The sequence below is a fragment of the Phoxinus phoxinus genome (assembly GCF_949152265.1).
Source record: "Phoxinus phoxinus genome assembly, chromosome: 17".
Lineage (NCBI taxonomy): Eukaryota > Metazoa > Chordata > Actinopteri > Cypriniformes > Leuciscidae > Phoxinus > Phoxinus phoxinus.
In genome coordinates, this window is record NC_136892.1 from 15,756,186 (window position 1) to 15,768,382 (window position 12,197).

The 12,197-nt window shown below is 35.1% G+C and overlaps 1 protein-coding gene across 12 annotated transcripts in view; it reads left to right on the forward strand.

Annotated features, from left to right (window-relative positions):
* nrg2a (neuregulin 2a) overlaps positions 1 to 12,197 on the forward strand; it is an 88,588-nt gene that overhangs the window by 64,673 nt on the left and 11,718 nt on the right. For 6 of the 12 annotated variants that reach the window (XM_079586819.1, XM_079586821.1, XM_079586817.1 and 3 more), the window contains exon 5: positions 5,416 to 5,492. In XM_079586819.1, coding sequence (XP_079442945.1) covers positions 5,416 to 5,492 — 77 coding nt within the window. Of the gene's footprint in view, positions 1 to 5,415; positions 5,493 to 5,860; positions 5,920 to 10,329; positions 10,354 to 12,197 lie in introns of all 12 variants that reach the window. The other 6 variants (XM_079586820.1, XM_079586815.1, XM_079586824.1 and 3 more) reach the window with 2 other exon arrangements.

Genomic DNA, 12,197 nt, shown 5'->3' on the forward strand with positions numbered 1-12,197 from the left:
TTTGTGTACTCTGTTCGTGGAAAGCGCCATTAAACTTTCCAAATATTAGTGCATGAAAACAGCTGCATCGAAAGTTTTTTCTTCAGACCAGATGCTGCATCCTTTATTATGTAACACAATGAAGATCAAGAGATCAGGCTTTATTTCCATGAGAATGTCGTTTAGGTATGACGTGTGTGCAGGAAAATTTCGACATTATTTGATTAATTCTGACAAATTCGCCGGCAGGGTAGAAATGATGCGAAGCCTTCTGGGTCAGAACGGACTCCTTTAGGCAGTGCTGGTCCTCTCATTTTACAGAGTTACAGTGACCTGAGCGAAGGCAACAGGACGCAGAAGAAAGACCCGCTTTGCTCTTCTTGTTTTTCTCTCTCTCAGCACTTTAAGAGCGGCTCATGAATTAAGGCAGCTTTACCCAGTGAAAGGCTACAGCCTTACAGTAAAGCATTCAATATTTAACTGAATAGTTAGATAAAGAAAACTGATTAGCAGAATGACAACATAAAGATTCAGTAAATAAATATTTCATGTAAGTACAGTTGCATTTTAGATTTTGATTGATGTTTATGTGTAATGTGCCAGTGGTGCTGGTTTGAGACTGATGTGTGTTTAAAACAGGATTAGATGATGTTATAACTATAGCAGACTGAGGGAGCTATTTTTAGGGTTTAGTTTTTTTTTGTCTGCAGTACTCTCTATTACAGTGTATTCCACTGTAAATGTGAATATGGGTCGTTCATTTAGGGTGTGTTCACACTTGTCAGGTTTGGTTCGATTAAGACGAACTCTGGTGCGATTGTTCTGTTAGTGCGGTTTATTTGAATAAGTGTGAACGCCGCCATCTGAACCCTGGTGCGCACCAAACAAGCGGACCGAGACCACTGAAAAAGTGGGTCTTGATCCACTTCCAAACCAACTCTGGTGCGATTTGACTGAAATATGAACGCAACATGAACCAAAGACATCTAAACAAACTAAAAACAGGATGTGATGTCATGAGATGCGACCCTAAAAAGGACATACCTGAAGCATAGTTACTGTTTTTTCTCGCCATTGGAGCTATGTTGCCCATTGCAGTTCGGTACAGCGTCTATCGCATCAGATTTTCGTTCGTGTGTAACAGTGCTGCTGTTTTGACTCAACAGCTGGTTGAAAATGCCTTTTCATATGCACATACAACAAGCGTGTTTAGCTCTGCACACCGCATTGTTCTGGATGTTCGGTAAGTTCAACCGCAAAATATACATCATAAAAGCAGATTTTTTTTTTTTCTCTTTGGTCTTAAATATGACAGTGTGAATGCTAAGTGAACCAGGGCTACATTTATTTATTTTTTGGTCCATACCGAAAGAACCAAGAGAACCGAACTACAAGTGTGAACACACCATTACAGAACTCTTTCTTCCTGATCTGTCGCTTAAAAATTGCATTCATTGCTCTAATTCAGATCTTACCCCATTAACTATACTTTTTTTTAAAGTTTTTGACAAAACATTTTCAGTTTGTGAAACCTTGTTGAAAATGTTGGAACATCCTTAAAACAAGACCAATGTTCTTGAGAAGAAAAATGGTTTAGGACTTTAGGTCTTTTAAATCCATATCTACAGTACCTGTCAAAAAATAAGTTTGGAACATTACAATTTATGTATTTGAAAGAAGTCTCTTATGCTCACCAAGACTGCATTTATTTAATCAGAAAATACAGTAAAAACAGTAATGTTGTGGAATTAAAAAATTCTATTTTTAAAAGTTTTAAAATGTCATTTATTCCTGTGAATTTTCAGCATCCTTACTCCAGTCTTCAGTGTAACCCGATCCTTTAGAAATCATTCAAATATGCTGATTTGCTGCTTATTATTATTATCAATGTTTAAAACAGTTGTTCTAGTTACCATTCATTGTATATGTGTATTCAAATAATTTATCTTGAATTATGTTTATTTTTCTCAGACCATTAGGATTTGTTTTCTTGTTCTACACACAAACCCCTTAAATGTTGTGGTTAAAACAAGAACTGAACCATAAATAAACCATATTCAAGATATATTTCGTTATTATATATATATATATTTGGCCACCTGGAACTGGATTCTTGGAACTGGTATCTGTGTCCCTGACATCTAGGCTTGTTTGGGATATCATGGTGTTTATCTTCTTCAGGTTTACTTCTACAGCCCAGTTCTGGCAAAAAAAACTTGTTCTATTTCTCTCTCACCGCCTTTGTAGATTTTCACTAAACGGGAGTCTTTCGGCTCCCACTGCCAGAGAGAGGGAATGAAAAATGCATATCCAAAACTGAGGATGGGGCACTCGGGGTTGAGGCGGAGGTTAAGTAGGGGGGAAAACTATGGAAAGAGACAGAATATGAAGTAAAAAAAAAAAAAAATGCAACGATCTACAAGAAATAAAGCGTCAGGGTGGAGAATAGAGCAGGTGTTTCTGGCTGGACCAATCATTAGTTCAGATACACCTATACCAATAATTTAATATCTTTATTTTATTATTTTTATCACTATTTTACACATTTTAGATTTTAAAAAATTAAAAAGGTAATTTCAACTTTTTATCTCACAATTAAAAAAAAATTTTTTCTCAATTGCGAGTTTACATTTTCTCAGAATTGTGTGTTATAAACTCAAAATTGCTGGACATAAAGTCAGAATTGGTTTAAAAGTTTATATCCCGCAATTCTGACTTTTTTTCTGGTAATTGATATCACGCATATAACGGGATATAAACTCACAATTGCAAGAAAAAAAAAGCCAAGATTTGTTCCAAAATAATAAATACATTATTATTAACAAATAAAAAATTCTATTAATAATAATAAGTATTAAGTAATAATCAATGCATCCTGCAATAGTTTTCAAATATTGAATATATAATATTATTAATAATAATTATGAATATAAATCATAATCCCAATGCATCCTGAGATGTTTTTTTTTTAATGTTTAGAAAAAAAAAAGAATTTTTGTGAGAAAGTTTTTCTACCATGAATGAAAGTTGATCTAATTTATTTCAGATTTTTTTTATTGTAAAACATTTGGTTTTGTAAAGAAACAATTTATAATTTATCACTAGTTTTTTTTTTTTTATCTAAATTTTAACCAACCTGAAAATATTACCACATTTCTTCAAGGTACCAGTCTGAGTCTGTACGCTTTATGCAAACAATGAACATAGACAGACGTAATAGGATCTGTTCTTCATTTGGAGAAAGGAATGAATGAAGTTGAGGAGTTAAAATCCCAGAGGACCTCTCCAGACTGAGAGGCACACGTGTGCACACACGTCGGTCCGTCTCTCTGGCACTCTCCAGCAGGATAACATTGTTTCCATGACCTTTGACCCCCACAGCGGCGTACATGTTACTTAAAGCATGTCTGCGCTCCGGCACATACCCAACTTCTCTCCCTCTTGCATTCCCATAAAGACTACACCATCTTATGGTCTCTCACCATCTCTCCGTTATTCCCAGGGTCTCCGTAGTTAAACCTGCAGTGTTTTACCGCGTGCCAGGCAGTGACATGGTTCTGTAGCAGCACAGTGAAGAGATTACGGCCTGAACCGTGGCTCATTTTACACTCTATAAACAATGGCTTCGTGTGTGTGCTGCATGTACAGTGTCACGCGTAATGCCTCACATCCTACTTCAAAAGGGCTTTTTTAACTTTAACAGGGGCCTTGTGTTGTGTGTATGCGTGCCCGCTAAGTGCTGCTTTAAGCATAAATCGCTCTGAATTGTGTTAAGATTTAACCTTAAAGCAAGAAAAAACTATTTGCCAGCAGGGTACAAAGTCATATTCTTTGAAAACAAATCTTTAATGCTTCCCAAGTAAATGGACTTGTTTTGAGGATGCTGAGATTTGACTGGAAAACGAATAATTTTGAGCCTCTGGCGGTGCAGCGTTGGATGTGCAGGGAGACGGCGTTCAGAAGAAAACACTCGCTCACGATTTCTGTTTGTCCTGAAAACTGAAGGTGGCCATTCATCAGTGATTGATCGCCGACTAGAGCAGTTACTGAGTTAGAGGAATTAACACTGTGAAAACATTACCCTCATATCGCTCATTGCGCACTGATGAGGCGTAATCTGTTTACTGGAATGACATGAATAAGCATAATTGGCCAATCAAAGCCATGAATGAGAGCCATGTCATAATCAGGCGACCATATTAGAGACATGTTGCTTATAGGCTCAGAGACCGCTTAAGCTGTTGGTGTTTGCAATGTTTTCCAGACGACAATATACATTTCTTGAGAAGCAAACTATTGTAAATTGTGCATCATTTTAAAAAGAAATTAGCTTTCAAAGAGATTAGCTTTCAAAGAATATATCTTTAATTAAAATTAGTTAAATGTGGTGATTTTTGTTTTTGATTTGTTTATACTTCAATGTTTTTTTGTTTTGTTTTTTGCTTACAAGACAAAAAAGAAAATTTTCAGAGAATATATTTTAGCAAACTGTTCAACGGTTTGTGGTCAGGTACGTTACTTTAAAAAAAAAGAAGAAGAAATTAATACTTTTATTCAGCAAGGATGCATTACATTGATTAAAAGTGACAGTAAAAAAATATGGTTGGTTTAACTTAAAATGAAGGCAACCAGGTAACTTAATTTTCTGAGTTAATTGAAATGAAACATTTTAGGTAATACAATGGAGATTGGTTTAACAAACTCAAAACATGATGTTATCTAAACCACAATAAATATCTAAGTTGATTTGACAAAAGAAAAGAAAGTTGTTAACAAATCATGAAAATATTTTTTACAGTGAAGACTTTTACATTATTACCAAAAATAAAAATGTCAAAAATGTTGTTCTTTTGAACTTTCTATTAAAAATAATAATGTATCTTGGTTTCCAAAGAAATATTAAACGGCTGTTTTTAACATTGATGATAATAATAATAAAAAATTCTTGAGCTCCAAATCAGATATAATGTATATTTCTGAAGTTTCATGTAACACTGAAGACTGGAGGAAAGATGCTTAAAATTCACTTTTGCCATCTCAGTAAATCATACATTATGAAATATATTCAAATAAGGCAGTCATTTAAAATTGGACATTTTAAATAGTGTTTACTATACATTCTTTACACAATTGTACTGTATATGTACTTCTTTCAAAAAAAAACATTAAACATCAAACTATGATAGTGTAAATTCAAGATATATTCTCTGAAAAACAAAATCTTAATCTTGTTTTAAGAATAGTTGATAGATACTCAGAAAACAAGACAAAATTCATTCAGAAAGTGTTCGTCTGAACGTCGGCTGGATAATCGGCTGACTATCAGATGTGTGTGTGGATGTGTTTCTGACCCCGCTGTGTGTAATTTCCTCTATGTATGATATCTGTGTGTTTGTTTGGTGTATATCTGTATTTCATCACCTCTCCTTCCCCCAGATGTCCGGACGGATACTTCGGCCAGCGGTGCTTGCAGACAGAGCCCAAGCGGTTATACATGCCCAAACCTAATAAAAGTATGTTGACTTGAGATGCACAGCAGCAAACAGAGGACCGGCTGTCACTGGGTCACCACTGTGTTCTCTCCTTTACCTCCTTCCGCCTCCCAAGGCTTGCTGGCTTAAGTCTGTCCTGAAATAGACACAGTGGTTCCTCCAGTGGGATCCTCTGCTTCTGCTGTACATAATTGTGCTATTGTCCTAATGTTCTCTCTGCTTTCTTTTCCCCCCTCTCTCTCCCTCTCTTGCTTTCACCCTTTCCCTTTTCTCTTGCATTTTTTTTTCTCTGCTCGACACTCTCTCCCCCCTCTCTCTCTCTCTCTCTCTCTCTCTCTCTCTCTCTCTCTCTCTCTCTCTCTCTCTATGGTTTTGTCTCTTTTCATCAGGTGTCCAAATGACTTTACTGGTGATCGCTGTCAAACCTACGTTATGGCCAGTTTCTACCGTATGTCCATTTCTTCTTCTGTCTGTCTGTCTGTCCGGTTTGCATGCTTAAACCGGAGATGTGGAATGTGGTTCTGTAATGGTTATTAATCTACTTCCTGTTCTAACAAATCCATTAATTTTTTTTTTTTTTTTTTTTTTTTTTTTTACAATTATTGAGTTTTATTTGGTCCAGTGTGTCATTTACCCCCTGCATCACTGGTTAATTGATTCTACATTACATTACCTCTTAACATGATCAATGATGCATGTTTTCAGTTATGATGCATGTTCTTTAATAAATTGAACCGTAACTTAGTCTTAATCATAATGGCAATAAAACACCACCAAGATATGCTGCATCATTCCTTAACATATACGACAGAAATATAGTTACTGTAAATTTACTAACCATAAACACATGCTATAGAAGATGTCACAAACATGTGACTGGTCAGCTAATAATTGTGATAAAAAAATTGCACAATAGCTATCACGAAATGGCAAATAATATTTACATTTAAAAAAATGTCCATAACAAAAAATAAAACGTTCATATTAACAATATATCAGTGCCATTTTTTTATCAGTATCTGTTAATATTGGATATATATTGGCTTAAGATTACATTTACAATTTAATCTTTAAAAGCGCTAATCATTTAAATGTCCATTAGTAAATCTTAAAATGAATATCCATTTGTCATTCTGTGCATTATAATATTGTGACACCTTCACATTTAGCCTAGCATTTAAAATGATCAATTTTAGTTTTTAGTGTTTTATTAGAATTTAGTGTTTAACCATTTATCGGATAAAACATAAAAATAGTTATCGGCCAGAATTTTAATATTAATGCATCACTAGTTCCTATGGTCCAAACAATGGAGCATAAAGCTAGCAACGCCCAAGATTTTGATTCTCAGGGAATATATGAACGGTCAATCCTTGAATGCGATAAAATGCATAAAGCATCTTCCAAATGCATAAATGCAAATTAAATATTTTTCTACCAAATTGTATAGTAAATATATTTCAAATTATTATTGAGTTCTGCAATTTCATAATTTCATAGATTTAATACCATAATATGCTCACATCATTAGTTCAAAGTAAAACAATATATATTTTTTGAGTTTGTAGACAGATTTTCATAGTAATTTGTATACAATACATCGTTCTGTAGTTTCACAAGCGAGTACGGTGTAAAACAAGAGCGGTTTGCGAAGTACATCCATTGTTTCCCTCGAACAATCCTGTCACAAATCCCCTCGCAGTTCAAAAATCCACCCCTTAATTATGCTATGAAATTAAACAGCTCCACTTCCCCGAGGTGACACATTTTAACCGTATAAGGCTACACCTCGGCGTCTCCACCGCACATGTCCATCAACTACAGAATAACACCTAGATTAGAGGGAGGCGCAGGGATCACTACACCTGACAGCTCATGCCTGTGAGCTATTGAGTCCGCATAGTGTGTATAATCAGGCCTTTGTGCTCTCGACGGTGTTGCTCTGCTACCTCTGTTTACATTTTACCATGACCTTAAATCTCAACATATATTCGCTTTTATATTCACTTTTAAAAAGACAGGAAGTACAGCATATGAAAGATTGATGTTAACAAAATGAACCGCAGATGGAAAGCCTACAAAGTTGCACGTAGAACGGAATAGATTTCCACACCGTATAAAAAAGAATAATTTATGACGTACAGTATATATACACAAAGTGATGCAAAACAAGAAAAATTATAATTGGACATGTGTGGATTGTTAGCTTTTAAACAGTCAACAACCAAGGCTTCCTTTCCGTACTTAGTAGCGCTGTTCAGTTTGGGAGGTCTAGAAATGGTTGTCTGTCAACATTAGATGTTGAAACAGTGGAGGTATTGAGGCTTTTAGACCGGAGGAAATGGAAATAACATAAATGTAGCACAATAGGTGCGTGTACATACAAGCAGCGTGATTTAAAAAAATGGCTTTGGCGCCAGGGAACACGGGTAGAAGATGTTTCCCATCTTAGTGCAGGGTAGGAATATTCGAACACAGAGAACATCTGACAAAATGTCATTTCTACATGCAACGCCCTGCTGTAATTCTCAGGTTGGAGGTTGCGCGCGAGGGCAGACGTGTCCTCAAAGCTGTCGTCCCTGAGAGAAAGTGATTTTCTGTCACTTTCTGTTCAACTCGCTGTTGAGAGAATTGTTATCGTTCTACCAATTAGAGTCATAGTAGAGAGCTAAAATATTCTCTGGCAAAAGCACTGCAAAAGCCCAGGGGATTTTAGACTGGGACCCCTGTGAAATCTTACAGAAAAATATCTATTTATATATTTATTTTACTTGTCATTCGTATAAAACATTTTTTTTTGTCAAATTATTTTTTATGTGCTCTGGAGTAGTTCCCTCAAAATATAAAACTGACTCACTCTCATGAAATTCTAACACAAAAGAATAGATTTTAAAGAATGTCCAAGCTACTTTCTTTTCTTCTTTTCTTTTTTCTTTTTTTTTTTACCATACTAGCAAAGTGAACATGGGCAGATGAGTTCTTTAATATAGATAAAGTAACTTTAATATTTCAAAGTGTAAATTGGTCTTTATATATAAGGCACCTGGAATAGTAATATTTTTGTTTTCTTGGTTATGGTTATGTTCCTTTTTTACTTTATAATGCAAATTAAAAGCGTATCTCTAACTGACGATCGCTCCAACATCTGTTCCACCTCTATCAAGCCTGTGAAAGTATGTTGTCATGACAACAGTGGGAATTTCCTGCAGCTAATATTAGGCAGGTTAGCTGCCCAGAAAAGTGCTCGTCGCTCATCCATTAATTCAAATAATCGAATTATCTTGATCCCAGGGCCCTTTGTGTAAGAACATATTTTGATGCCATTATCAGCTACAGTACACCACCAGTTATGACACGCAGACTTCCCCAATTAAAACCACGACGACTGCATTTTCGTCTTTGGTCTTTATCTGCAGTCTGGATTGATTGTAGATTATAGAACACGTTTAATATAAAATATAGCTGCACGACTCTGGATAAATTGAGAATCAAAAAAAAATTTGTTTCAAAAAGAGATCACGATTCTCCCATAATTCTGAAAAGACAACAAAAAAAGCATGTAATTTACTAGAGGTTCTGACAAAATGTTAAGTACTGTAGTCTATTTAAAATGTTTATTTAATCTCAACTATTTTAATAATTCAGTTTAAATAAGTCAATGAATGATTCAACGACTCACTCATAAACGCATCACTTGTGTCATTACTAGATGAATCAGCGTTTTTGAACGAATCTCTTGAATGAGCTGTAATGAATGATTCAATGACAAATAGATTTTCTAACCATCATTTGTCGATGTAATCAATACAATCGGTATTTGAAGTGCCGAATTGCTTTCAAAAGTTGATTTACTCTATTTTGAGTATTTATCTCTATCGTAGACATCAGTGTTTACATCCGAACTACAAACTTTTATCCCAGTAACACAGAAATAATGATACTTTGTTTCATACGAGAACTGCTCTCACTGGATCTGAATATTCATTGTGATCGAAAGGTTTAATAACCACAGGAGAATGCTTTTCATAGGAATGAGATCACGTGGGTGTTTAAATCGAGATTTTAGCTTTACGCAGCTCTAATATAAAAACACCTAAATTGATTTGTCTAGCCATGATATTTGTTGCATAGCGCATGTTTTACTAATATAACATCCCAAAGTGTAAATAGCATCTTGTCATTAACAATTAACATAAACAAACATGCATCAAATTGTTTTTATGAATAATATCAGCTGTCTGTGTGCCCCACAGGTAAGACACATCAGAGATATTTGAATTGTGAAACTTAATGAACTCTTGAATGTATATCCGTTTACTTGCATTCCTGCATACTTGCTGTATATAACAATAATTACATTAATGATAGAGATGAAATAACACCCCTAAAATAACATCAATAAAAGTGTCTAACAATGCGCCTCTGACATTACCCCACAATGACATGAATTCATCAAATAAAATCTACTAACCTAGCTGCTCGTTTCAAAATCTCAGATCCTAATCCATGCAATAAATACCTACCAAATAAACTACTATAATTTGATGCTAGATGCTAGTTTGATGATTTTGATAATAATTCTTCTTTATTACTCTTTTTTATTTTCTCTTACCCATTAATCCAGATCTGGTTTCAAGAAACCCCTATTTCATATGTGCTCTAACCTGCATTATCTAACCACTTATGCCTTTTCACATTGTAGTATCTGCATGATGTCTTGATATGACTTTCATTATGCCAATGTGTGTTCCTATGTATGGTGGGATATCTATCTCCTAAATCTTGTTCTTGTTTTTCCTCTCTCTCTCTCTCTCTGTTTTTGTTTTTGCTCTTCGTTATCAACTCTTTGCACTGGCAGAATCTCTTGGGATTGAATTTATGGGTATGGACCAATCCTTCATTCCGTTTTCCAGATTGAACTGTGTAGCTCTCATTCCATTTGACACACCTCCATAGCCTCTCTCTAATGGACTCTAAAGCAAATGAACAAATTGATGAAGAAATAAATCTGTCAATCAGCCGTTGCTCTGTATAGTAGCTCCTCTTTCCAAGAGTTAGCATGGGAATCATTATCTGCAGCCCTGGTCTCGTCACAGTGGGATTTTAAGGCTTTGTTGAGACAGGCAGACAAAAAAATCCGGATCCGACTCAAATCCGTTTAGGAAAAAACAACATGAATCTGATGTTTATAAACATCCATATATGGTCTAAAATCTGATTTTTGGAATGTTTTTTTTTTTTTTGTCTTTATTTTTCTGTCATTCGTGACATGACGTACATGTAACATCATACAAAGTGCACAATATTGAATCTAGTCATGTCCAAATCGTTCATTTTTGCTCTTTCCTCATATGTGGCTTGTGCCATTCATTATACAGGAATGAGGGAACAAATAAGTGATTTTGGGCGCAGTATGTTCATCAAATGCCTGACATTATACTCTTAATTGTTTTAAAGGAAAGTCTTTGGCAACCGATGCACGTATAGATGATATTAACTAACACTATTTGAACAAATGGATCCAATTTTATCCCTTGAAAAAATTCCAAAAGATCAGATTTGATAACTAAATTGGATTTGTGTGCAACGCGAACAAAGCCTATAAGAAGTTTCAGTCAGCTCACTCTTTTAAAATTAGCCGTAAATGTTCTAGCAGCCCAAGAACCGTTGCCAAAAAGTTTTACTGTAAGCATTTAACGGTGTGCGTAGTTAGTTCAAGTTTTACGTAGGATTTTTGACAGCCATATATTTTGTTGAATTGGTTGGCACGACATAAAGAGCCGGCAAATGAGTCAGTTTTTTGTAATCAGCTCGAAGATGTACACAGATTTCTTCAAGTGTATGCAACTAGTCTCGGGCTCTTAAGGAGTGAGCATTAAGCGGGGGTGATTTGTGTAAACCTCTGTCAGTGTACACACCAACCTTGTATTTACTGAACAGTAAACATAACAAGTGTGTAGCTTCAAGTCAATTTATGTGCACTGGAGTAGTACTAACATTAAATCTAATTATGTTATACCTCGGAAGCCTTGGCTCACGTTGTTCAGTTTCCCTTACGCACGCACTTTCAGGATTCCCAGCGAACTCTTTGGGTTCCCCACTTGACACTAAAAAAAAAAAAAAATCAATACAATTATGTAACATTAATACGTTCAGAGAATATAATTTTGTAATTTAAATATTTGGTATAATTTATACTTTTTTTTAAATAATGTAAAGTAATTGTAAGTCTTTTTTTTTTTTCTTTTTCTTTACTATAAAAATGTCGACAAACAAACTGCAGAAAGACAGATCAAAACTTTTAGGTAAAATCTTGTCCAGCTATAATTTCTCCAGATGGTCTTTTATTGTTGACCTTCAACACAATATGGATGAGTGCTGCAGATAAGAGTCCATTTTTCTCAAACAAAATAGTGCCTTTACTTTCATTTTCTCCCCTTATTCTAATCGAAGTTCTTCTCCCTGTTCCATCTGGCCTCTTTCCCGTTGTCTTTGCTGAATTATTTGTTCCCCTTTATGTCTATCCTTGCACGCTACTTTACCATTCTTCTGCTTCACCAGTGTGATTTCTGCATCTGTATTTGATAATGGTTCAAATTAAATGCAGTTTCTCTTTTGTTTTCTGTTCTTAATTTTGACCAGGCTTGGACAACCTGAATCCTAGTGCCCTAGCATGCCAAACTGCATTAGTACCATAATTAGGTTGTTTATATGACCTCTCCCAAT